Source organism: Electrona antarctica (genome assembly GCF_951216825.1).
Source record: "Electrona antarctica genome assembly, chromosome: 7".
Classification (NCBI taxonomy): Eukaryota; Metazoa; Chordata; class Actinopteri; order Myctophiformes; family Myctophidae; genus Electrona; species Electrona antarctica.
This window is the reverse complement of record NC_136812.1, coordinates 23,269,757-23,297,682: the sequence shown is the minus strand read 5'-3', so window position 1 is coordinate 23,297,682 and position 27,926 is coordinate 23,269,757. Positions and strand designations below refer to the sequence as shown.

At 43.6% G+C, this 27,926-nt stretch overlaps 2 protein-coding genes across 2 annotated transcripts; one reads left to right on the top strand and one right to left on the bottom strand.

Annotated features, from left to right (window-relative positions):
• psmg4 (proteasome (prosome, macropain) assembly chaperone 4) lies at window positions 1–2,181 on the top strand. Its single transcript, XM_079504904.1, has 3 exons — window positions 1–288; window positions 464–539; window positions 1,795–2,181. The coding sequence occupies exons 1-3, from the start codon at window positions 112–114 to the stop codon at window positions 1,914–1,916; spliced, it is 375 nt and encodes a 124-aa protein (XP_079361030.1). The 5' UTR covers window positions 1–111; the 3' UTR covers window positions 1,917–2,181.
• On the bottom strand, window positions 2,108–27,847 carry slc22a23 (solute carrier family 22 member 23). The gene is made up of 10 exons (XM_079504903.1): window positions 26,630–27,847; window positions 24,076–24,179; window positions 22,132–22,286; window positions 9,748–9,934; window positions 9,337–9,467; window positions 8,185–8,287; window positions 7,711–7,937; window positions 6,852–6,884; window positions 6,218–6,341; window positions 2,108–4,675 (listed from the first exon to the last, which is right to left on the bottom strand). Exons 1-10 carry the CDS (start codon window positions 27,059–27,061, stop codon window positions 4,243–4,245), a joined length of 1,929 nt encoding a protein of 642 aa, XP_079361029.1. The 5' UTR covers window positions 27,062–27,847; the 3' UTR covers window positions 2,108–4,242.
• Between the last annotated feature and the right edge of the window lie 79 nt (window positions 27,848–27,926).

Below are 27,926 nucleotides of genomic sequence, written 5' to 3'. Positions count from 1 at the left end.
GTACGTCATACCAGGAAGTGGATTATAATATTTACACTAGCATAGAGTTGTCTCTGTGTGCATGAGCCCCACGCTGGTGTGTGTTGATGTGCATAGCTTCCTTTAAACAACATGAATGCAACAGAAAATGGAACGGGAGTTGATGCAATTACAGTGCATAATTTCTCCGAGAAGATTTTGGAACAAGTAGTACACTTTCATGTCATGAAGCTGAGCGGTGGGTTCTTCCTTTGGGTCGGTACGAGTCCAGTCCTGTCCAACTTGGCAGTTTCAATGAATAGCAAATATGTAAGTAAAACTCTGTCTTAATATCAAACACGTTTGGAAATTAATCGCTTGAGACGTATTTATATACTGGACAATGTAGATTTAAATGTGTTAAAAGAGCCAGCTTTAAACTAAAGATTCTTAACGTTGTTAAACAAATCACATTTTGATAACAATAACAAACCTTTATTTGCAGGACTCAATGCCATTATCGTCGTTACTCCTCGGGGAGCCATCTGACACCTCTCCAAATTCACTGGCACAGAGATTAGGTAACGTGCAAAATCCTCAAAAGCCAAATGATGCCAACTTTATCTTTCAAGACTGTCAATTATATGGCCCATGCTCGTCTTGATGACGGTGCGCCTAACTCTTTACTCACTTCAAGGCAAAGGCTCGCTCAACTCAAGTTGACTCAAGTCTGAGGGTTCAGGTATGCCGGGTGAAGATTCAGGGAATACGTATAGAAAGAGAATAAAATCCACACACATTATAATGTGTTTTTTTTTATCATATCAGGATTCAGGATAAAGCCAGAGAGGTACTGTTGAGGTTGGAAGACCAAAGAGAAGATATGATGAATTCCTGTTCTGTTCCTATTTGTAGCCTACGCCTCTAAATGTTTTGGACGGTGGACCCTCTTGTAAACAAGTGTAATGCTTAATTGGGTCGTCCACTCACAGTTAAGTCTTTGTGTTTGTGCTTGAAATGTACTGTAATTCACTTGGTTAATAAATATTTCAATCAAAAAAGATTTATGTATGTAGTGAAAGAGGACTTGAAGTTAGTTGGTGACGTGAGAGAAGAGGAGGCAGAGGACAGGGTCTGATGGAGGCCGATGATTCGCTGTGGCGACCCCTGAAGGGAAAAGCCGAAAGGAAAATAAGTCTCTAGGTTTTCAGAATATATATGACACTATGTATGGCACATTAGTAGTCCACTAGGACAGTGGTTTTCAAACGTTTTATTTTCATGGACCCCCTCACCCCCATAACTCTGCCAGTGTACAAATGGACCTAATCATTTTGTCAAATGTCCAAGCCAGCATGGCGATGACCAATGAACATTTTTAGTTGCACTGGACAGATTTCTGGGTGCATGCCAGTGAGACAGATTTTGCTCCAGGTCTACTAGGAAAATGAGACCAAAAGAAGCGACTATAGGCCACGTAAGCACCTTAAACCTACAGGTATAGACATTGGCTATTTGAAAATCTACAAGCTCAACACGTCATGCCTCGTGAGCTGACGCTTTGTGATCTTGTAGATCTGCTATTTAAAAGAAAATCTGGAATATTTGAGATATAAAAAAAAACGTACCACAAATTTGGTACGGGGCTCCCTGGCACAAATAGTAATACATCTTTATTTCCAACACACGCCCAAAAAAATACAACCCGCAACTACCAATATCCCGACGGCCTTTACTGCATGTCACTCCCCCACTCTCTCCCATTTCCTGTCAGCCTACTGTCTGTCCCTATATAAAATAAAGGCGAATGAATACTGTCTTTTGTTTGCTTTGCAGCCAAGAAGACCATGAAGCAGGTGTTTGTCAGTTACAGCATTTCAGCGACAAATTCAAACCTTTCACTTCTGGTGGAGGAAAGGATCAAAAAGGAGATGGAGCTTCACCCAGAATTCTTTTAACCCTTTAAAGTCCTTAATTCAGGAAGGTCTCATGTTCTCAATGTCTGTAAACTGTGAATTTAAAGATGAGGGTTGACTGATTCCCCTAGCCTAACCCCTTATTTCTTGCAGATGAAAGTTGATTCCACTAGCCCCTTTATTTCTTAACTTGATTGATCTATGTTCTGAAGTCATACACAGACACCAAATGATCACATCAAGTGTTCATTTATTGACATAATCAATAAATTAAGTGGTTTATTATCAAAACATGTATGCCTATGGCTTTTTGTACAAATGTGTTGTATTAAAAAAATAACACTTAAAAATCAAAATTAGTGGTTTGAGTTACTTTGGGCTTTTTCTTTTCCACTCTCTCAAGTACTTAAATTCCTGGATATATACAAACTAGCAAACTATACAAGATGCTCCAAATATGTCCCATGTGTTTCACGTTTGATAAAAATGTGGAGGATGCATACCTGTGCATGGCGTTTTGGCTCCAGGTATTACTGGGAAAGAAATATGCAAAACTATTTGCTGTGCTTTTGTGTATAAGAAAACTTCAAGTTGATTAAGTACATAGAATCAGTGAATGGCACAAATACATACAGTACCTTTGCAGCGAGTCCTAAACAAGGTAAAGTGATCTTGTACAAATGTACACTAGTAACATCTATAGGGTGCATGCGTTTGGTCCGACGTACTTAGTCTTGAGTCACAGGTTAGTTAACCGGCAGCGCACTCGGGAGCGACGGTGTTGTCGAACTAATGCCCCTCGGACTGTTAGTATGTCTAACCAACGTACGTATGCACCCCACATCTATAGTAGGTCAGTCCTAAAGCTGCTCTATTCTATTCTCCACAAAAGTTTATTTGAAAACCTCTATAAATATTGTGCTTTCTGGCATAGCCCACCATTATGTCAGGCTAGAGTTACACATCCTAAGAACAGGATTACAACCAATAACATTACCACAGAACAGAGAAGGAGTGAAAGGTGGACTGAAATACAAGCAACAGAAATGTCCTTGTTAACAGGACAAAATAAATACTGTTTTTCTTAATTTACGCCACATGTTCTTTGTTTTGTAAAAGAACACAACCTTTATGATAAAGCCATTTCAATGCTGAGATGTGTCATAAGACATGCAAGCTGTTCAGTATAGCATCCATTCAACTCTCAGAATCATTTAGCATTAACCAGTCTCCTCAGACTGTCCCCACAGTCTGCAAAGGTCTCCGGCTGTAAATCATATCAAACAACCATCATACAACCCACACTGAACAGAAGTAATGCTTACAATTTAAAGACGCGTTTACACTGACCACCTCTGAGAATAAAGTGCCAAATTGGACTTCTGGTACAGGGACCACAAATCAGTAAAGATATAAATCCATTTGTGCCCTTTCATGCAATTCAGAGTGGTAGTAGTTAAGCCAATCCCTGGATTTCTAACATGTTGGCTGAGAAATCATAAACACCTGATTGTGTCTTTGACATTTAGTGCAAAAGAACCCCTACATTTTATATAATTTATAGAACACTGAAATCCTCTGAAAATTCATAGAGCACACCATTGAAAGCCTGTCTGACCGTTCTTCAGTCTTTGCCTGTTAATTTGTTTTCTCTGCTTTTGCTTGCAAATCATGTGTACATACAACTAATGCAGTGAAATCAATTCACTTGAGCACCATTGAAAACTTAAGTCTATATCAAGAACACACATTCACTTGAGAGAAACTCAGCATAGTACAATATTTTTGGGGTAGCTCCTGAATGTACCCTGAATCATAGTCTTAAATATGTTACCGCTGTCCCCACCACCTCATCCTGGCCCTTAAAGGGACATTTCACCCTTTTTCGCAAAATTATATGTTAATGACGTTTAGAAGATTTAGAACACTTTCCTGGGGGTCTTTGTGTGTGTAATATGTGGTTTTAGATATTTTAGATTGTAGCAGTGAGCCCAGTGTCTCTGATGTCATGGACACTGGGCTCACTTACTTCCTGGACTACATGTTCTCAGTAAGACAGCCCTCCCCCTATCCAATTGTAGTCCAGGAAGTAAGTGAGCCCGTGTCCATGACATCAGAGACACTGGGCTCACTGCTAAAATCTAAAATATCTAAAACCACATAGCACACACATAAAGACCCCCAGGAAAGTGTTCTAAACGTCATTAACATATATTTTTATGCAAAAAGGGTCAAATGTCCAACTTGGGTCAGTTAAATAATTCATTGGGTTTTGTTTTGGTTATACATTGAAAAGACTCCTCTGGTTTTTTCAGAGACTTGTTGACCCCGTACGTCTAATATCAGATCACTTAACAAAGGACCACTGCTATGACGCTCGCACCCCGTTGGCTACAGCAGCACAGTTGCCAAGCACCTCTCCTCCAGTTGCTAGGGCGTACGAGGCCGGCACCGCTGCCAGAGCGGTGGCCACTGCCACCGTGGCGCCCCCGGTAGCGGAGAGGTGTAGTGGTGTGTCGTGGACGCGGGAGTAGTCCCGGTCAGTCTTTGTGAGGAGGAGATGCTGCTCTCCAGGCCGGAGCAGGGTCTGGCGGGTGAAGATTTCTCCGTCCGCCAGGCTCTCCGGCAAAGGTTGACCCCTCGTCTCGGGTAGCAACAGCAAACAGATGATGCACAACAGCGTGCAGCAGGCGAAGATCACGTGATGCAGGAAGTAGCCCTTCTGGTTGTGGAGGTCCATGATTGGGGCCGTGAGCATGCCGAAGCCAGCACTGGCCAGCACCAGGCCCAGCCCCCCACCCCTGCACACACATGAAGAGGCAATGTCACTCACAGCAAGATGACCAGTTTTAAATGCTGGAAATTAAAATAATGTTAAAAGCGATACCTATGTTATAATTTTACATTCTCAAAAACAACACAGCATAATTATGTTATATAATAACCTGCCCTTTAATGGATGATCTGACTGAACAAGGGTTTCTTGTTGCAAAAGTCAACTATTTCCCCACAAGATGGCGCCAATAAGCAACTCTAGAACAAGAGCTAGAGTTGCTCCATTTTCTTGACCAGTGATTAGCGGTTTGAGGCACAACATCCATGTCTATGTATGAGTGGAGACCACCATTTGTATGGTATTAAACTGGACTTGCTTTAGTGTGCCATTTAAGACAATGGAATCCACTGATCATTTTCTTCTTTATTCAATGATTGTCATTGATGACTGACGATAACGTTACTTTGACTTTAATCAAATATAACAATTCCAATATTTATATATAGTCATAATTACCAGTAAGACGCCCTGAGGGCGAGAAGCGTTGCGCTGAAACAACAGAGCTTCTTAATACGGCACAGTTGAGAAGCAGGAGTTAAACTATTAATCTGGTGTCAGTGAGGTCAGATGTGTCAAACCATGTATGGCTATCCATGGTTTGATGAGGTCAGTGTTGTGATCTTCATATATGGAGATCCAGGTGATGTTAGTCAGCTCCACATATGGAGATCCTGTGTGTGTGTGTGTGTGTGTGTGTGTGTGTGTGTGTGTGTGTGTGTGTGTGTGTGTGTGTGTGTGTGTGTGTAAATAAACATATTTTTGCTGTTATTGAACTGGCCCGTCATTTGAGAGCAATAAACATGAATGTTTATTTGGCAGTGCAATTATATGGAAACTTCATGCATTTCCCTCTACGCTTCGGCCTCTCATCCATACACAAACAGCAGTTTTCAGTCACTTAAATGGAGATGTTTTAAAAGTGAAGATTGAATTTATCTAACGTAGAATCGTGTAACCATGTAAAATGGAGAGGATGTGAAAACGATGGCACTGTTGCATCAACTGCATCACTTCACCAGCAAGCAAAGATGTCTGCTGCAACAAATATTTAGTCCACAGCGTCCATGGTTTAATGCCTGCCAGGTACGATGGTTTCAGGACTCCTGGTTTGAATCAAAAATCCTGAATCCTCCTCATCTTTAGTAAAGGAGGAATGATAAACATCTATGAAACAACCTTTTAACTCTTTTTTTTTGTCGTCACCTTGTGCCAAATTGAACACAGAAGTATCTCCCTGATCTGATACGGAGATCTCTTTTCTTAAAACAAAGGTTGTGTGGACAGGATTTGTTTTTAAACGGAGATTGAGCCTTTACTTCCCAATTGTTTTGCCGCTACTCTCAGTGGCTGTGGAAAGATCAGATTGATGTAATGGCTGTCACTAGGGAATTCTTCTTAACATGGTGAAAAAGGGCTGTGGTTCAGTAGTTAATAGCAACATAAAGAAGGACCAATTGTACAGTATACTAAACCCCTGCGGAACAACAAATACAGCTTGTAAGCTCACCTGATGACCGTAGGGGTGATCTCGGCACAGAAGAAAATGCTGAGTGTGCTGACAGCAGAAGAGGAGAACATTCCGATAATGGAGAATGCCACAGAGAATCTCCTGTTCAGAGTATCTCTCAACACTACACAGACAAGGAAAACAAAACGTCAGTATGTCCGTATTTTTCAAGACTCATTTGTGGAAAAATAACATTGAATGTCAAATAGTCTAGTCCGCGATTATAATACGACCCCATTTTTTAGGATATTTCCATTGAAAAAAAAAACGTAGTCTTATATTCAGGCCAATAGGGTAAATGGGATAACACAATAAAATGTAATGTAATCATGGTACCTTGGGAAGCATTTAAAATTTGCGTTTCAACTTTGAAAAATAAAATTTGTATTCAATCAGTTATGTTTTAACCACTTAAGTATGATGAATAGCGAAAATAGCTATCTACAAGGTCTGTGAGCTTCTGGATCTGCATTTTGTTTCTGCAAAAAAAAGAAATGATATGCCTAAAATAAAAAGTATTGAATTAGATATCACAACATCAGGCAAACTTTTGCAACCATCACAACATCAGGCTTTTTGCAACCATCAAAGATGGGTAACAAGCTCCGATCCCTTCCCATACTCCCAAATGTACCTATGTCGTCGCGGAGGCTGTACTTCCCAATCACTGGATTCCATTAGCGAGCATTGAATGAGAGGAGATAAATGAGGATGACATTAGAGAGCACAAATAAGGGGTTTTGAAGTAGAAGCAAAGAACAATGAGAACAGTCATTAGGATAACCCTGAAATGTTCACAATGAAAGCCTGGAATAACGACCACATACAGCAGATAGGTAGGTCAAGACAAGGGATGCTCCAGTTAAACCGAAAGTTCATAGGCAGTCCGTAACCACTTAAACCCTGTAGTCCCCCAGTGCTCTTTTCAAGGCCCCACCCTGTTTTCGCCCTACACTTTAAATATCCTTGCTGAACATAACCATACTATAAAATAGCGTAGCGACATGTTCTGAGCTCGTAGATCTGCTATTTATTTTCATAAACGTTCATCCCAGAATAGGGAGAATAATAATAATAAATAAAGAATAATAACGCTTCCTGGTCAGCTCGCTCTCGTTGGTTTTTGCAGGTTTCTGCTCAATATTCCACCATTTCAAGTCGTACATATCAAACATATTTAATAATTGATAAAACTACAGTTATGCGAAAGTATGGCGATTCAGATCCCAAATCTGACCAATTAGCCTCTAGTGTGGGGCCAGCTTTAAGTAACTATTTACCCTGTCATTTGTTGACTAGGGTTCATGCCATTCACTCTGTTCTTGCACTTTGTAAGTAACTCTGGATAAGATTGTCTTCTAAATGCCGAAGTTGAAAATTATAATCACACATATATAGACTGTTTTTCGGTTTAGCTGCCCTTTCATCCAAGATGATTTTCTCTCGCATGCTGAACATCTGAATATCATCTTTCTCTTTAAGTGGTCACTCACAGTTGAGCAAGCCCAGCTGAAGTAAGGACGCAAGAGCAGTGATGATCATGAAGGTGAGTAGGCCTCCGCGACGGCCCATCAACCCCACCGCTGGGCACAGTGCCAGGCAGGTGGCCACAGCGATACCGGCCATGGTGAAATAGTCGGTATGGCACATGGCGGTGGGCTGTGCCTCAGGGTCCATCATACTGCGGGCAAAGCAGTGGTGAATCCCGTACCCTGTCAGACTACACACACACACACACACACACACACACACACGAAAAACTGTCATCTCAGGCAAGTGTCATCAGTGAAATGCTTACTACAGATAAAACTACCTTTACATTTCTCTAGGGAGGGGGGGGGGGGGCTCATGTGTAATCCATTCATAGCCACTTAACATAACGTATGTTCATTAGCAGAATGGACTGTGTTCAGTCACGAACACACACATACTGTATTACAAACACACAGACGCACACCCACACTTACGAGTTGACACAGAGCACCACAATGTTCTTCCATAGGTTCCTGGTGCTCATCATCTTCACAATGCAGGTCCTCTTGGGTTTCTTGTGCAGTTCCTGCTCCAGTTCTGATAACAAAACACATGAACGCAGACACACACTGAGACCTTTCCTAGTATGAATCCTCACACCTTCAGTACACAGCAAGGAATGCATTACAGGACATTTGGGAAGGTAGCTAGCCCCACGGTGCAACATCTGTGATTTCCAAATCACATATATCGGTTACAGTGTTGTCATCCTAGACTCTTGGGGCAGGAGAAAACAATACCTCACACAATCACAGTGGGGGCTGAGGCTGGCGGCAGAGAGACGACATAATATGAGGGGAGGAACATACACACATAAATAAATAAGCAGTGCAAATACATATCTGCTAGCGTTTTTGTGATGACAGTATTTTCTGAGTCATTGGGATCAATCGCTTATGAAGCTTGTGACAAATTACATTTGTGTCTTATGCATGGTTGGGGATGAAAGAGGGGGAATGATGATAAAGCAGATATACATTTTATCCACAATCACAACCAAATTATTTATTAAGCAATCATCTGTCCTGGCGACTGTGTTAGTACTGCTTCCTGCAAACAATTTCCCTGTATGAACTTGTGTAACAACTGAAACTTTGGATGAACGAGCACACAATAATGAATTAATCATGATCATGACTGATTCCGTTCCGCAGGGTGCGAGTGGGAGATTGAAAAAAATCAATGAAGTTATGGTACGTTGTCTTGCATTTTTCGTGGGCTCTCCTGTTGGAGAAGGACATGACATCTGTGGGATGTTATGGTGCTGTGCCTCACACACATTATGCACTGTAATGAGCCTTCCCTGTTGTAGACATGTAATGTTCACATGATGACAGCGGATGAGCATAAACAAGCTGGTGGATTTGGAATTCACAGAATGGGAAGAAGAGACCAATTAAAATATTTCATCCACCCAATACCGATCCGCTGTTAATTAATGAATGTAAATATCTATGATGCATATCTGCCTGCCACACGGATATGCTGGGCATCTGTGGATATAACCGCATTCCGTGCATCTCTATCTTTAATGGTCAGGGTGTCTGATCCGGAATCCTTCCCCCTCAAAGCCCAGCCTTCCTCACCTGTCAGAACTCCACTGGGCTCGGTTGACAACATGTCGACCTGGTTCTTCCGGGCGATGCACAGCATCATGGCTTTTGACCTGCGGTAGTGCTGGGTGGCCAGCAGCCAGCGTAGGGACTCTGGAAAAATCCTGGAGAGAGACAAGAGGCCGAGAGAGCAAAGAAAGACACCAGAAGGAAGATGAGAACAGAATATGTTAAGTGCGAGAAGGGGAAACAGACAGAAAGGGAAAAGACATGAAGACAATGGAAGAAAGAGAGTATTGTGCATTGGTCTAAACACAGCGTGCTGTGTACTGCGTGCCACTGCGTAGTACAAATGCGTGTACTGTACAAGCCGTGGCCTGGTCCTGACAGCAACCACCACAAAACTGGCTTAGTAGAGTTCCTCAGGAGGCGGGATCGACTCACCAGACGTAAGGCAGCATCAGAACGAAGGGGCTGATTATGACGATCTGGAGGACCTGCCAATCATCCCTGTCTGGCCAATGGCGACACAGAGACGCCACACCGGGCATCAAGAGCTGCCCGCCTACCATCACAAAACTGGACACCATGGTCATGGAGAAGCGCCAGCCTGGCGTACACAGCTCGATCCCTACAGCAACACAGGGAGAAAGAGGGAGAGGGTGAAAACCATGATGTTTGAAGAAAAGAGAATAGAGAGAGAGAGAGAGGGCGTGCGTGCGTGCGTGCGTGCGTGCGTGCGTGCGTGCGTGCGTGCGTGCGTTATTTACGTTGTTAAACTAAACAACAAACTCAGTGGTCAGGAATAATGTGATGAGATGTGTCTGTTTAGTGTTTAATGGTGAAGCCAACATCGAATTTCCTCCATAAATAATTTAGCACCCTCTCCATTGCTGAACATTAACTGTGAGAAGGCTACACAGGGCCACATGGACACATTGCACAAACTACTTGTCACAAGGTTCACTGGGTTCGGACAGTCTGTGAAAGTTTCAGTGTGCCCTGGCTTAATTTCTCCGCCTGGCCTCCTGTCTCCTCCTCTCCCTGCTGCCAGTAAGTTGGTACAGTCCAGATGGCTTGGTGCAGATGGCAAGGTCTTTAGAAGGTGACCAATGGAGAAGGTAGGTAGGGGGTTGGCGGTTTACTCGCTAAAGGGGCTGCATGGCTTATACTGTCACTTCTTGTTGTGGAGGCTAGAGAAACGAGAGCGCGAGAGCCAGGATGGAGTTGGGAGGGGTTGGGGAATGTCCTACAGGAAAGTAAGGAGAGGAGCAGAATACAAATGAGAGAAAGCCGAGAACTCCCTCCATTCATCAGTTTGTGGAATGACGGTGGAATGATAATGAAGCCTACGACGAGAGGGAGAGAGAGTGTTAGAGAGAAAAAGAGAGTAAGATGCATGCACAGAGAAAAGGATAGAAAGAGAGAGGCTACAGACTACAGATGTGGTATCAAAGTAAATGCCATCTGGGACTGTCACTGCTACAGTACCCAAAAGAGAGACATACAGATAGAACTGTCTTTGGTGCAGCAGAGATGGTAAGAGGTCCACTGAAGCAGTGACAGAGAACAGGAGGATTGAGAAGGTATGAATACAAAAAAAAGAAAAAACCTGAAGGCATGAGTGTGATTCCCTTCCCCCCTCATCCCTGGTGTACTGTACTGTACTGCACAGCTCCCTGCAAATCCTCCCCCCAGGATCCCATGCAGAAGGAAATTAAACTGACCCCCCAGTTTGGCTCATCCTTAAGTCTCTCCTGTCTCTGTCTCCAATGTCTTCATGCTTTGGTTTGTGCATGTGTGCGCGCGTGCGTGCGTGTGCGTGCGTGCGTGTGTGTGTGCGTTCCCAAGTCTCCAGTCGACATGACGGTTCAGACAGATCCCAGAGGAAGATCCTGGCAGAATAGAATTAACCACATGAATCCTAGCATCCCTATTCTGATTCGGCAGATCTACAGATAAACAGAGCGAGTATTCAGTGAAAATAGCAGATCTCTGTCTATCTTGTAGATTGGCCTTTTCTGCATCAACACAGTATATGGGTTTAAGTGGTTACACTGTATTCCATGGACGGCATTTGGTGAGGATTCATGCCGCTTTCTCTCATCTTGTACTTTGTTAGATGTTCTGGATACAAATATCTGCTAAATGCCTAAATTGTAAATTGATTTTTGTGCAGTACTTTATGTATGAGACAGCATTAACCAGCTTGTTGTGAAACTGCCCCACCCTCCTTGACAAAGAACCGTGGCAGTGGCAAGCAATCCCTGGAAAAAACAAAACCCCACGCCAACCCTTTAGGGAGGTGTCTACTGGGACATTCACATCCTCTCCTGGAGTACACAGTCACACACACACAAGCACAAGCACACTCAGAGCACACACACACAAGCACACTCAGAGCACACACACACAAGCACACTCAGAGCATACACACAAGCACACTCAGAGCGCGCGCACACACACACACACACACACACACACACACACACACACACACACACACACACACACACACACACACACACACACACACACACACACACACACACACACACACACACACACACACACACACACACACACACACACACACACACACACACACACACACACACACACACACACACACACACACACACACACGGGGGGGGGGGGGGGGGGGGGGGGGCTTTTGTTGCAGCTGAGTGGGAGAGAATGGCTCCTCTCTTGTGTTGATTATCTCACTGCCCCCCCTTCACCTCCACCAACTCTTCTGCCCTCCCTGTACTGACCACCCCCTCTCTCCTCTCCCATCCCGTCTCCTTGCTGCATCTGCGTTCCCCCGCTGAAGTGGCTCTCAGTCAGTACCCTCCCTCTCTCTCACTCTATTTCTCTCCCATCCCCATCCCCCCAAAGCCAACGTGCCCACAACACATCTCTCCCCTCCTACTCCTCCCTCTCTCTTGTTCTTTGCTGTCAAGAGGAACCTTCTCTGCCGTCTTGTTATAGCTGCAAGTGAACAGTTGTGGGTGACGGGAAAGATGGGGGGGGGGGGACCACCAAGAAGAAAACAATGGTGCTGAGAAAGACACTGGGAGGAATGTATCCATTTTGGCCAACTCAATCTGTCATAACAAAGGGCTGACACCGCACACACGGACACACGCATGCACACACGCACACACACACACACACACACACACACACACACACACACGTGAAGGTTTTTTTATTATTATTTTTTTAAGTAAAAGGCCTGCATTCAAAAATGTCCTTGAATAAAAGTACGAATGTGAGCTTGTAGATCAGCTATTTTCAAATAGCCGAAGTACAAAACAGTGCTTGTTCATATTGTGTTCGTGTTGAAATTTATATTTGACATCTGCAGTACAATATTGTCCTCTGAGATGTAGCGGAGTAGAAGTCTAAAGTATTGAAAAATGGACACGCTCAAGTAAAGTAAAGCTACCTCAGCATTGTACTTAAGTACAGTACTTGAGTAAGTGTAAATTAGTTACTTTACAGTTTACACCACAGCGACCATCTCAGCGTGTCCTAATGCTCTCTGGGTAACCTTGCCTGGGGCTTAAGAGTGGAAGCGCGTGCACGTTGCATACAGTATGCGCACGCACAAGTGTTTATTTATGTGTGTGTGTGTATGTGTGTGTGTGTATGTGTGCGCGCGTGTGTGTGTGTGTGTGTGTGTGTGTGTGTGTGTGTGTGTGTGTGTGTGTGTGTGTGTGTGTGTGTGTGTGTTTTCTGAGGCGACAAGGAGGAGCTGGTGTGATAACAGCTGCCGTCGGGGATGGTATACAGTATACACTGTACTCCTCCTCTGGGTTTGAAGAACGAGCTGCGGGGGGGAGGACGTGGGATGATAGTTCTGTTTCCCAGCTGAGTCAGCATGAGCCAACCCGCCCCCCCTCCCCCACACACACACACGCTGCATGTTTGTGCGATTACCTAATAATCTCTGAGGAGAATAGGAAACAGGAGACATGACCCCTGCATCGCTGCTTGAGAGCCCACAGAGAGAAGAGACCAATCCCCATTGGGGCCTCGCCACTAAACCCTGTGACCCACAGTCAGGTTTTACCTGCATCACGCACCGTTCTGCACCCAAACTGAAGCTCACACACAAAACTAAAATAACAAAAGATCTGTTCAGAATTATGGTTTTCAGCGTGGATAGTGTTCTGATCCGGGGACCCCCAGGGGTAAAACATTTTAAAATTTATTTAAAAATCTTGTATGGGGATCGCTGGCACAAAATATTTTATGATGGGGTCCACGGCCAAATAAATATATATTCATTTGGGGGTCCTTGGCATAAAGTAGTTTGGGAACCACTGCAGTGGTTCTCAACCTTTCCAGGCTGCGACCTCCAAAAATAATCATATTTGAACTGGGGACCCTCCACCCCGACAAGCACTTGGAATTGTATGAGTTGAGGCGCTGCATTTAGTTTGACTCTGTTCCACAGATGCATGTTGTGAAAATAGCAGATCTAACGCCTCGCAGCATAGGTCAGCTATTTTCAAAATGTTTGCCTCTTTCTTATATTATTTGACAATTTGGCAAATGTTTGACCAGTTTCTATACTAGTACAGTTTGATTACTTTTGACTGCATGGTCTTTATTTCATTTCATGTTTAGGTATTAAAAAGGTCTTAAAAGTCCTTAAATTGTTACTTTACTTCTGGGGACCCCCACCACAAAAACATGTTGAGAACCACTGCACTATCCAAGCTGAGACGTATGAGAACAGTACACGGACAGAATGGCAATAGGCTTACATTACATGCTGGATCAATGTATTGGATGCTCCCTATGAGAAAAGTAATACAGAACGTCACCAGGCTTTCCACCATGGAGGAACGTCTGGTCTGTGTTACTAAATTGCCGTGTGATCCGGTCGGGAGCGGATGATATTGTTACATAATGTTGTAGTCATTGTTTTGTAGTCATCAGGCCGGAACCCTCAAACCAGAACTTCCTTTCCCTCAAACCGGAATAATGCCTCCCCAATAGAAGCCTTGATGCGGCGTAGTTTCACTGATTTCTAAAATATGAATGTACTACAGTCAGACTCAGAGACTATTTAGCGTCTGTATACCTTTGTTATCCCACAGGGAATTTCTAGAGAGCGAGTCACGCTTTTATTGGGAAGGTATTATTCTTCCGGTTTGAGGGAAAGGAAGTTCTGGTTTGAGGTTTCCGGTCTGATGACTATAAAACAATGACTACAACATGATGTAATGATACCGGATCATAAACCTGAAAAGGAATGCTGCCCAGGCTAGAAATATCCTATCTCTTTGTTAATTTCGCCATTCTTCATCTGTGGTAAATTCTGCAACTAACAGACTTGAATGCTTCCAAGGTACACCAGCACATGCATGTGTACATGGATGATCATGTGATATGCACAGCACGTGTGTGCCATTTGTATGTGAATGTTTTAATGATATGCCAAGCATGCGCATGCCAGTGTACCTGAATGATTGATCATGTCATATGCGTGTTCTGCCTTGCCTTGTAGTATGGACAGATATTATTACAGAAAAGGTGCTAAAACACTTGTGCAGACAGAGATGATGGTTTTCAATTTAAAATGCCATTTTACATGGAATCATAAGTGGCTTCTGGATTAAGTAAGTATGTTCGCACAACAGCGAAATATACACAAACATCCACACATAAATAAACAGCATCTCATTTAGAATGACAAACAAGCGCTGGTCATCTCCTGTGGAGTTAAATTATTTGCCGCACTGTGTGCAGCAGTGAGATAACAGAACAATGTCGATGAGAGAGATTTGATATAGTCTATAGTCGGAATAATGAGCAAGAGAAGGCATGAGTGCATGTGGAAATACAAGCAGAAATGGAGAGAGGGAGATGAGAGAGAAGAAGGGAAGGGGGTAAGAGTAGGGGAAGAGAAGTCGAGAGAAGGACGAGTGAATAGCAAAAGTGGTCAGAGAGTGGTTCAAATAGAGGACTCTATGCGAGCTGAGAGTGTAGCCTAATTTATCCTACAGATGCCCGACTCCCTGAAAATAACACATTTTCTAGTCGTCTAGGCACCATTGTCATCAGTGGTGGATTAAGGTGGTCATGGTTCCCTAGGTCCCCTACTCAACATGCCTTTCATAATCATGTCGATTTGGGACTTCATGTGTCATCAAATCAGTCATCTATGACGTCAGTCAGCTGTGGAGTATTTAGTATAACATATGACTCCAAATGTGGGTTTCATCCTGATCAAAGCCCCTTTGGCATCCATTATAAAATGTAAGTTAAATATTTAAAAAAGTATAAAGACCGAGGCTACCCTTACAGAGATATAAAACAAACTGCTGTGCAAAGACAACCCCATAGAAATACAATAAACAGCGGAGCAGCATATAACAGTAATAATTCAACAGAAGCCCAATTATACACAGGCCTATTGTTCCTACCTTCCTTGTTTTTCTGACAGATGTCCTTAATGAGGCTGGAACATCTAATTTGCACAGAAAATTACTTTCAATGGACATAATAGACAGGTGATTCAGTCTGTTTTGCATAATTGTGGATCTATTGTGGTCTATTTTAACTAGTTCCATTTTGTGCGTTCGTGCGTGGAGGGGGGGGGGGGTGTCTCTGCTGACATTGTGAGTGTCTAACCGAGTGTATGTGCAGTACTTGACAAAAGGGATTATTAAGGCATGCTTGCGATTTAGGAATTTTCTTTAAAAGTTCTTGGTCGCTGCTTCTTACACACCTCAGTCGCTGCTTCTTACACACACTCAGTCGCTGCTTCTCACACACACTCAGTCGCTGCTTCTCACACACACTCAGTCGCTGCTTCTCTCACACACACACACACACACACACACACACACACACACACACACACACACACACACACACACACACACACACACACACACACACACACACACACACACACACACACACACACACACACACACACACACACAGTACATGAAGAATGTCGTGAGAGAAAACAGACAGTTCAAGGAAACATTACTTGATATGCAAAGTAGGTCTATGCGGGAGAACGTGATTTTGTCTGGGCTCCCTGAGAGTGATAATGAAAGCCCAGAGCAGCCTGAGCAGATCATACGGGATTTCATATGCCAGAAATTAGAACTACCCCTGGAATCCGTTCAGGGCATTCCCTTTGTAAGAGTCCACAGAATGGGCAGGGTTAAATAAAACGTGCATCATGCCCATCATTGCTCGTTTTGAACACTTCAAACAGAAGGAACTTGTGAAATCCCGATGGAAGTTTCTCAAAGGTACTACTACTAACTTCTGGATGAACGATCAATTCCCGACAAGAGATTAATGACAGGAGACGGAAGCCAACTCCCATCCTCAAAGAATATAGAGCCAAAGATCACAAAGCTGTCATAGCGGTGGACAGTCTATACATTGATGGCCAGGGATTCAGAGATCACTCCATGGCTGTTCTAATCTATCCTGTTGTGTATGATGATGATCTATGAAATGAAACAGTCATACAGATTATGAATTTACACCTGTCAAGGAAGGGATTGCATATAGCCCATGTTAATATCAATAGTTTGGTGAACAAGATGAATGATATATTGAATGTTGTACAGGGAAATTATTTGCATGTGCTGGCCATTACTGAGACTCATCTTAATTAATAGGAAGATAGGATAGGAATAGGAATGGGGGAAGAGTTGCCCTATATTTACAAGAGCACTTGCTGTTTAAGGTGAGGGAGGATCTGTGTGTGAATGGACTAGAGATCCTATGGATCTCTAGTTCACCTACCCTTTCAACAACCAACATTAATTGGATGCGTTTATAGGCCCCCAAAATCAAATATCCTGTATATGGACAAAATCTTGGAAAGCATTGATTTGGCTCTGGAAGAAAGGTTTGATTTATAGTACTGTCTTGGAGATTTTAACTTGGACTGGAAACATACTAACTCTGATGTAAATAAGATACAAGATACAAGATATCACACGATCCTCAATAAATAAGTATGGGCATAGAACAGAAAGTACTATTGACTTTATATTGTGTAATGTGCAGAAGAAATGCTCAAAGGCTAAATCTACTCCTGTATCCTGGACAGATCAAAATATTGTGAGCATTACAAAACATACTAATGTTCCAAAAAGGCCACCTAGAGTGACTATAAGGAGTAGTCTTAAACATTTTAAACTAGAGGATTACAGAAGAGATCTGGGCATTGTTCCATGGGATCTTGTGTATCTTGAGAATGACTTAGACTTTTTAATAAGCTGCTAACTGAGGTCGTTGACCACCATGCCCCTATAAGGAAAGGTACAAGCTAAACCATCCCCCTGGATTGATCAACAATTAAGAGAAGCAATGTCTCAGAGGGATGAGGCAAAAGCTACTGCATCCAGGTCATGTCTGGTTTCTGACCTTATGCTATACAGGAAAAGCAGAAACTTTGTTGTAAAATTAAATCACTTTATTATAAAGCAGCATTTGAGAAATGTAAAAACGACCCAAAACAGACAACAGACATGGAACACAGTACATGGTTTGCTGGGTAGATCAAATAATACAAATCCTGTTAGTGTGGAGGTTGATGGAAAGATCAAGACAAAACCAATAGACATTGCCAATCATTTTGCTGATAAAGGTAAACAATCTCAGGTCCAATATGCATGTAAATGCCTCAAAGAAAGAACTGGTGGGACATATAGATGCACAGATTATGCAGGGGAAAGAATGCAATGTTTTGTTTTACCACCAGACATACCTTTTGATGAAATTGAGAAAATGTTGTTGTTGCTCCCTGAAAACAAATCTCCAGGGCATGACCTCATTGACAATAAATTACTAAAATATGCTGCCCCATTTATCGCTAGTCCTGTGAAATACTCATTTGATATTTCTCTGCAACAAGGCAAGTTTCCGACAATATGCAAACATTTGCCCTATTCCTAAGGATAGTAAATCCGCTTTTACTGCCCCAAATAGCCGACCAATCAGCCTACTTTCCTCCCTAAGTAAAATCTTGGAGAAAGTAGTTAGTGACTATATATGGAAATACATGGAAACAAATAACCTATTAACTCATGCCCAACATGCATACCGTAAAAATCATTGATATGATGGATACCTGGCTGAATGCTCTCGACCAAGGTAAACTTGCATCCATTTTACTTCTAGATTTCACTGCCGCTTTCGATCTGATTGACCACACAATTCTTCTAAAAAAAATTAATCATTATGGCTTCAGTCGGAATTCTATCAATTGGATGAAATCCTATCTGTATGGCAGAAAGCAGTCTGTATATGTACTAACCAACTCAAATGCACACATGTTTGCTGACGACACAACCATCACTGCAGTAGCTGAATCACAAACTCAGTTGCACAAACACCTGGCGAATGATTTTAAACACGTTAGGGTAGAGAATAACAAATTAGTACTGAATTGAATATACTGATAAAACTAAGAATATGGTCATATGCACCAACAGAAAAAGGAATAGGTTAGGGCCATGGAACTTATCTTATGGAGGGGTAGGCCTACAGATAAATGAGGTCACAGAAGTCATACTACTAGGAATTAAAATACAAAACAATTTATCATGGACAGCTCATCTCTAAAACGGTAATGCAAATGGCAGGAATGGTTGGGCGAATTGCAGGGCTTCTAAAATAAGAGACGTTGAGGCCAATATCCCGTAGTCTGATTTATAGTCACGTAAACTATTACTGTGCAGTATGGGGCAACGCAGCTCAGACCGATATGAGAAGACTGCAGATCACACTAAACAAGGCAGCTAGAATGGTCTTAAGATGTGGGTATGAAACAGACACGGGTGAACTGCATAACAGAATGGGATTGCCCACAGCACTTGAGTGCGTGAGAAAACAGTCTCTTGCATTGATTTCTAAAATAAAAACATCTAATAAACCAGTAAACAAAGAATAAATTAACATTAGTTTGCGAGAAACATCAGGTCAACACAAGATCAAGACACAAAGATAAATGTTCTACCAAAAATAAAAACTAGTATGGAAAGCCCATCTTTTATTTTTAGGGCAGTTCAATTATGGAACTCGTCATTATAGCTGGGATTGCTTCTATTGATTCATTGCTATGTTGTGATTTGTGTTTAGCTTTGTTTTAGTTTCTGTGTTGGTATGCGGTCAGGTTTTCAGCTGGCTCAGGGAAGAGGACGACCCTGCCATGCATAGTCCACTATAGATAGGTGAATGTACTGTATCTGTCTGTGGGCAGGCATATTCTGTGCCTGTGTGTGGGTGCGGTTGTATGAGTAGAGGATTAGAGGTAGCCTATAGGTACTTTTGTTATGCTGTAATACTTGACTCACTGTTGTCTTTTAGCATCAGTGTAATTTGTAATGTATTTTTGAAATGCAATGTACTAGTTTGTAATGTAATATAATGTATTCTGTAATGTTTTAATTTATTTCTGGACTCTTGGAAGATTAGCCGAAAGGCTAAAAGAGATCCAAATAAAAATCGAATCATGTGGACAGACAAACATTAATCCAGTGTGTGTGTGGGACTGTGGGGCGTTGGGATCGATGTGGGGAAGAATTTCAACTACTGGTTCGTGGTTCTCACTACAGATTTTATTAGCACACAGCAGGCTGACTACAACCAGTCAGCATATCAATATGTGTCTTAATGAACACAACTCTGTTGGAGTCTATATTCAACAGGGTCATGACCCCTAACCTGATGAGGAGATCAACGGGACTGTACAGCAAGCTCTAGACTAGGATTCTGAACATTATTGCCACTTTGACCAGAACCCATTATCTCTAAACTGACACACACACATATGTTTTTGAGGGGCACTATCCCTTCCTATTCCCAGCTTTGTGTGTACCACATTTGTGATGATTTGATTGGCTGAGCACGGAATGTGTACCACATTTGTGATGATTTGATTGGCTGAGCACGGAATGTGATGATGTATGATAATGTATGATAAAAAGAGCACCCCTCATTTCACACAGGTGTGATTATTTTATCCACTGTGTGACAGAAACAATTATATTTCCCTGACCATTTACAATGTAATGTATCATGTCTTTCATCTGTGGACTGGAAGCTTTGAGCATGTTCCCATTATAGGGTGTATGGCTCAATACTTCCCATACTGTAAATAGGACAGCATTGGCTTTACTGTCTGGTGTTACCTGTCACAGTATGAGCTTCAAAGTGAGGTGAGCCGGTCATTCTACAAATCTACACACACTCCCTCCGCTCAGAGGAAAGCCATGTGATACAACATAATAACAAGCATAATACCGTCTACTGTGGTCTCTAACATACATACACATACAGGTATGACAGTATAAACATACAAATGTGTCTCTGTCTGACAAAGAGTACACATAAACAATCAAAACTTCTCCCCATTTTTCAAAACAGAATTTGCCAAGCGCCATTTCTGTGAGTGAGTACTATGAATGTGTGTGAGCCAACAAGAGGGAAAAAATAGATGAAAAGAAAGAAATGAGAGCAAGAAAGCTAGAAAGATAGAATGTGCAGGTGAGGGAGAGAAAGAGAGAGAAGCCAAGAGGAGAGAGAGCTTGTGTTAAAGCCGAGTGAAGCCTGTAAAATGCTGATGCAGTCTGAACGCAATCGAGCGAAAAAACGGCTAGCAAAACTATTTCCCCCCTCAAGTACCACCACTGGAAATGAAATGGAACGGCTTTGTCAGCTTCCCCTTGGAGGAAGGGAAGCAATGTCCAAACATGCACACACACAAACACACGTACATTACAGCCAGCCAGCCAGGCAGACAGACAAAAACTTTTACGCACATAAACATGTGCAAAATATGACAGAAATGCATGTTATGGAACAAATGTTTTCTGAACACATGATTGCATCATGGCTACCACCACTCACGCAGTCTCAGCTCATCAACATACCCACAGATGATATACAGAGACATGAGCCTGGACATTCCTAACATCTGACTGTCTTGCCATGAGTATTGTCTGCTTCTTAAGAACAGCGCCAAAGAAATAAATCCCCACTTTGATAGTTGACACACTTACACATTTACACTAACATTTGTACTTTCTCTGCCGCTGCCCTAGCCTGGGGATAGTTCAACTCTCTCATCTCTCGCCAGATAAGAGGCATTCATTTGGTTTAGTTTAGTTTTTTCTCTTCCCAGCAGAGATTTACTGTATCAGGAGACCCCCTGCTGGGAGGAACAAAAGAGCCCCCCTCCACCCAACCACAAATTCTGCCCCTGGACTTCACATAATGTATGACTAATCTCTACTAGGCATGGTGAAAGAGAGGGGTCCTAAAGAGGAGGCCAGCGGAGGAGGAGGGGACAGAGAGAGATCGGGAGGCGGTACGACCTTCCAGGCAGGGCTTGTTGGAGTGTCACTGTCAACCCCCATGGCCTGGCCAAACCAAACTTTGCCCCGTCTCTTCCGGTCCTCGCTGATTAGATCGGTGACAACACAGTGCTAGTGTAGGCTGGGGGTGGGGTTTTGGGGGTTGCTGCCTGATGCTGTGACAACAAAAGGACAGGGCAGCGGGGACAATACTGTCACCACAGCACTAACAACACAGACACAGAGAGCAAGAGAGGGCTGCCTGGGGACGAACCCACAGGGCAAAGAGTTGCAGGACAGGGAGAGAGAAAGCAGAGAGATTTACAGAGGAGAAAATCGACAAATAAAGGGATATAATTTACAACAGGGAGCGTGGGAAAAAACAGGCTATAGGGGAGAGCGTGTGCGACAGCTAAACACGGATTTCAGCTGGGAGGAGAACAGCCATGTATACAAGGAGATATCTACTACTTACTGAGCACGTAGAGGGAGAGAGTGAGACCTGCGAGGCAGCAGCCCTCGAAGAAACGCAAGGTGCTGAACGTGGTGATGTTGTCGGAGAAGGCCACACTCAGACCAAACACCAGCACAAACAGCGCCGACAGAATCATCACTGGGTGCCGGCCAAACCTGAGCAGGGACAGAGAAAGAGGTCAGGGTGGGTTGGTAAGGGGTCATACAACGGAAAATATATTGTCAAACAAAAGGAGATGGCGCCTTTGCTGTAGTGGAGAAGACCACTGATCATTTTCTTATCGTTTCCGTCCCATTCTTTGCACTTCCTGGTTTCAGGGGGAGTAGGTCACTGGGGTCACGTCACAGCTGTCGCCTCACTAGCCTGCACTTTTCTTCACATTGTTTCCATAGCTAGCACTGATCCCACCACATCAACGTATCATTGTTCTTTTTCACTGGTCAGCCGCTCAATTATAAAAAGCAATGTAGGCCCAGGAATGTATACTACTTTAATGTGTCTACATATACATATTATAATAATTATTACCTTTGGGGTATTTTTGTGACTGTACATAGGTGAAATTTACCCTCTGCATTTGACCTATCCTAACTATTAGGAGCAGTGCGCGCTGTTTGTCAATATACACATTTCCCTGGCCACATTAGCCAGCCGGGGGAACGTTTATAGCAAACACAATACCACTCATGCTGTTCCTATTCTCCAGCTGATCTCCCCGCCATCCTCGCCTTGATACTCAAACTACTTCACTTTGGGGTAAGGAGTCATTTCCCTACCTGGAGTGGATAATCCACCGGTTTCCTGCTGAGAACCATTTAGAGATGCCAATCATCATCATAGCTACTTCACACCAGTGGAGACCAGGGGACCTTTGCCCCCCCCCCCCCCCCCATTCTTTCAATGATTGAAGTAATTTGAATTATTATTACACCTGACCCGTGGATGGCTGGCCATGAATATCAGATGAATTATGGTAACGAGCCTGGATGCTTGCTGCACAATATGCAATCTGTCCAATCAATAACAACCAATATGTTTATCAAATAGGCTGCACTCAACCATGTCTGGGTGAATTTACCTATGCAAGTTGTTTTTGTTCTGTAGTTGTAGTTCTAACTGATTTGATATCATGTAGGCTACAAGTCACACACACACACACACACACACACACACACACACACACACACACACACACACACACACACACACACACACACACACACACACACACACACACACACACACACACACACACACACACACACACACACACACACACACACACACACACACACACACACACACACACACACACACACACACACACACACACACACACACACACGATGCCATCACTGCCCATCAGGGCTATATAAAAGCAGTGATGCAATCTCAGCTCACTGAACTGTAAACTCTCTCCTCCACAACTGTGCCTCGAGATCCTGGCCATGAATATCCCACACAGGACAGGTGACAAGGCGCAGCACTTGTGGAGGCGAACGCCCACCGAGAACGAGTCAGACTTGCTGCCGAGGACACGGGCAACAGCTCTTTGGCCGTACAGAGATTGGATGGCCATTATTAGAGCTCCATCACCTCCCACAGGGGCAGTACATTCAAAGTCATATTAATCTATGTATTCCATTAAAGTATTGATCGAATGCTCAATGCTATTTTCTCATTGACTTTGTTAATAAATGAGGCGCCTATGGGTATGTGATAAATCCAAACAAGGATCAACTGATGTGACAAAGCTTGTGGGAAAGATTGGGAATATACCGGTACAATTATAATATAAATACTACATACAGTACAAGTACACTGTATCGGGGAACTGCATTTGAAGGTGACTTGAGTGTCTGAAATTTTAAGAGGACACTACTCAGGTACACAGTCACACACACACACAAACACACACACAATGAAAAGGGGGAAGTAGCATACCAGTCGGCCATGACACCCATCACTAGGTACCCAAAAATGGAGCCCACCAACAATGAGAACTTGGCGATGTGCACCTTCCAGGCAGAGTCACACACCAAATTCCACTGTAAGAGACAAAGACAGAGCAACAGACACACAGAGGAAAAGCAAAGATCAAAATTCACCATCAGTAAGAAAGAGTTTCTTTTGTAGAAACTATGCACTAGTGCTGCCAACGAATATTCCATATTCGAATGAATATTTGAATGTAAAAAATTAAAGAATAATCAAATATTTTAAATTAAGATTCGAATAAAAAAAAAATAACAATAAAATTGCTGTGTGAGTTCTGGCGAGACTGTGCCACGTAAACTAAAACATTATAGAAAAATTAGGCTATTAAGATACTTATGAATCATTCATTTGATCTTGCAAGACTCAAGAGAGTGCATTTCTCAGCACAAACCGCAGCCCATACAGGACTGGACCATATAGATAAAGAAAGAGAAAGTTTTTACAGCATATTATTCTGCAATATTCATATCATATTCATATTAAAATCATATACATTCGACATTCGAAATCATTCGAAAATTGTTTGAATACATGTGGTGTAAGTGGAATATTCGAATATCATTTTTGGCTGATTCTGGCAGCACTACTATGCACAGACTAGCTCTGGTCCATAGCCTTACTGCTGCAGTAAGGCTCTGCTACTTTCGCTTTTAAATCTCACATGGAACTCAGACCAGCCTCTCCTCTTTAGTGGAAATCTCAAGAACGTTTGACTTACTCACTAATACAAAGACGGGTTGTGTCATTAGAAAGCCTACTTTCCTTAGTGGACGCACTCTGAGCCCCCCACCACACGTATAAACGGTACTTTTTGGCCAGAAAGGGATTTTTTTTCACCGGAGGAAAGATATTCTCTATGAGGCAATTCTCTGGGCAATATCGGTAGAGGGCGCATTGGAGTAACAAAGTGTTTTTTTCCCGGTGGAAACAAAATCCCTTTTTGGCCCAAAAGTACCGTTTATACGTGTGCTGGGGGGCTCAGAGTGCTCCCACTAAGGAAAGTAGGCTTTCTAATGACACAACCCACCTTTGTTTTGGTGAGTAGCAAAAACGTTATTTTTATTTACGCTAAAGAGGAGAGGCTGGTCTGAGTTCCATGTGAGATTTAAAAGCGAAAGTAACAGAGCCTTAATGCAGGGCAGAATCATAGAAGCAGTAAGGCTATGGACCAGAGCTATGCACAGACCAACTATGCATTGACCTAATTCCAGGTCAATATTAAAGACACACACACACACACGACTACAAGAGAAAACAACTCCTGAAAGAAATCTTGCATGTGTGTGCTACTTTGATAATTCATGAAGGTTGAGTGTGCGAACATGCTCGACTCACTTGTGAAATATTCACAATGTACATGATGAGGGAAAGAAGGAGAGAATGAGAGCAAGCAGAATGTGTGTGTGTGGTTTTGTGTGATCGTGGCTATGTCTGTCATGAAATCAATAGTTTGTCACCCTTTCCTCACAGCCCATGGGTCAGTGCACAGAGTACCGCAGTTCTCCACAGCTCTCAATCAAGGACATGTGTGTGCGCACGCTTGAATACTTGTGAGGGCCAAATGTCCCTGTGTGTGCACTTGTATTACTACACTTGTGTGCACACAGAAAAGGATTCCAGATCCCTGATGCAGCTGTTGTGCGTGTGTGTGAAATAGTATCATTGTTCCACCATGAATTACAGTACACCCCACTGTGCATCCAACTGTGTACTAGAACATAGGGCGAGAGAGTGAGAGGAGAGTGAGGAGAGAGAGAGACAGACACAGAGAAAAGGGGAACATGCTTATTGGTTATGATTGATCTGTTTTAGTGGTGGAATGGCCTCTGGTAAAAAGTGAATGACCAGCATTATCCTTTCTGACAAAAACAGATACCTGGCACAGTACAGACGTCACTCTACTTGTCTACTGACTGAGTGTGCCACCCACCCCCACCCCCCGGGGAGGTCTACAGCTCCCAAATTTCTAGTTACCCCTAAGCACTACACACTTGCCTGTCAGCAACCACAGACAAATACACAGTTAGTTGGTTAGTAGCTATAGTTAGTAAGCTACTTCTTATAATGAGGTCAGTCACAGTGCTTTACTGCCACTGTGTTTTTGTCCAACTGTCTGACAGAGCAGAGAGAACAGACTTAGAAAAAAATACACACACATTAGTGGGGTGGGGAGATGATGATGGTGGAGGTGATGATGATGATGATGACTGATGAGGATAATGAGTTTGATCACTGGTTCTCAACGTGGGGTCCAGGGACCCCCATGGGGTCCTTGAGGGGGTTCCAGGGGGTCCCCAGCTAAATGACTGGCAGTTAGGAATCAAATGGACCCTTGCAGGTTTGTAACTCTATATAAGCGTACAAATGGAGCCTTGTGGAACCCGTATGGCTCCATTTTGTTCCATTTGTACACTGAAAAGGGGTGATAATCACTGTCACTGCGTTAGATGAACACTCTGGGATATGTACTCTATTGGCTTATCTGGTGCACACGCGTTACCTTGGTAACCACATTCTGACTAAGTCCCGTCTGCAGCTCTAGCTTCCACTCCTTGCAGGCGCACAGCAAACTGCTGGCGTCTACCCCGTTGTAGTAGCTGTCATTGTCGGCTTGGAGGTGAAACGCGGCCGTGCCACCGGCCACGGGCAGGGAAGCCTCGGTCCAGTTGCTCCCATTCCCGATGGGCTGTATGCACGTGCCGCGGGGTTGCGCGAGTAGAAAATAATCCGAGAACTGGCTGAATCCTATGAATAACGCCGGGATCCAAGTCAGCACCACGAGCTGCTTCTGGTGTCTCCCAAATCCGCCGAGAGACGGCAGGACCGAGCCGTCGATGTGTGGCAGGAGCTTGGGTGCTGATGCAGTGTGCTCCAGCGGCGTAAAGCCGTTCTCGGGCGGGTGATCCTGCGGCTCCGGACGACCGGCTGCCATTACGACCCCGGCCTCAAAGAAAGCTTCTGGGCGCAATAGCTGTGAGCTCCGCAAAGCCCCAGTCCTGCTGCTGCCGTCCACTCAGCGTAAAACCCGTTGACACAAAGGAAACCCAGAGCGCACTAAACCCCTTTGGGTAGTCAACAAAGCAGAACAGGGGGTACTAGGGGTCCTATAGACTGAGAACGCGTGCAGACGTGCCGGGGATCACCGCGTAGTGGCCCTCATGACGAGTTGGATGTGACCGAGACTGAGTGATGTCCAGGTGGGGTTCAGTCAGGAGAGGGGGGCTCGTGCAATGCTCCCAGAGAGACGTGGGCTCAGATAGACGGGCACGATCACCAGCGTGGATTTTGTGTTCCATGGATAAATGTCCTATTGCGGAATCCATTCACCTGTGATTGAATCAAGCCCTGGCAATATGCGTGCGTGGAAAAAAATAATAACATGCCTAATAAATCTGATTGCATTACAATCCGATACACCGGGAGGCCACTAAAACAATCAATTATCCCTCCATTCGTGCGCGCCACAGGTATTATACCTGTCCAAATTTTGACCTGTCAAAGGCGAGATGCTCATCGTACAACAAGTCATGCAGTATTATTATTTATAAATCCATGGTTCCATTAGAAGAGTCCTCCGTGTAGCTCGGTTAAAATCATGTTCGTTTTTTCCGCCGGCTGGGTAATCAATGGAACACCGTTCCTTCCAAAGATGCGCTTCGAACACAGAGGCTGAGGGAGAGCAGACCCCGCCCTCCGTCGGCCGTGCGATGCGCTGTGATTGGAGAGCGCGTTCAAAGGGCGACTACTGCACCACTGATGGGCATCTGTAGGCAACAAAGATCTCCTTTGTGCACCCT

Excerpts from the sequence above, each read along its gene's own strand:
- psmg4 (XM_079504904.1), top strand. The coding sequence starts at position 112 with ATGAATGCAACAGAAAATGGAACGGGAGTTGATGCAATTACAGTGCAT. Across the intron at positions 289-463 it reads TTTCAATGAATAGCAAATAT|GACTCAATGCCATTATCGTC; the intron begins GTAAGTAAAACT and ends CTTTATTTGCAG. Across the intron at positions 540-1,794 it reads TTCACTGGCACAGAGATTAG|CCAAGAAGACCATGAAGCAG; the intron begins GTAACGTGCAAA and ends TTTGCTTTGCAG.
- slc22a23 (XM_079504903.1), bottom strand. The coding sequence starts at position 27,061 with ATGGCAGCCGGTCGTCCGGAGCCGCAGGATCACCCGCCCGAGAACGGC. Across the intron at positions 6,885-7,710 it reads TCAGCTGGGCTTGCTCAACT|TGATTGGGAAGTACAGCCTC; the intron begins GTGAGTGACCAC and ends AATGGAATCCAG. Across the intron at positions 6,342-6,851 it reads CAGCCTCCGCGACGACATAG|TGTTGAGAGATACTCTGAAC; the intron begins GTACATTTGGGA and ends TTGTCTGTGTAG.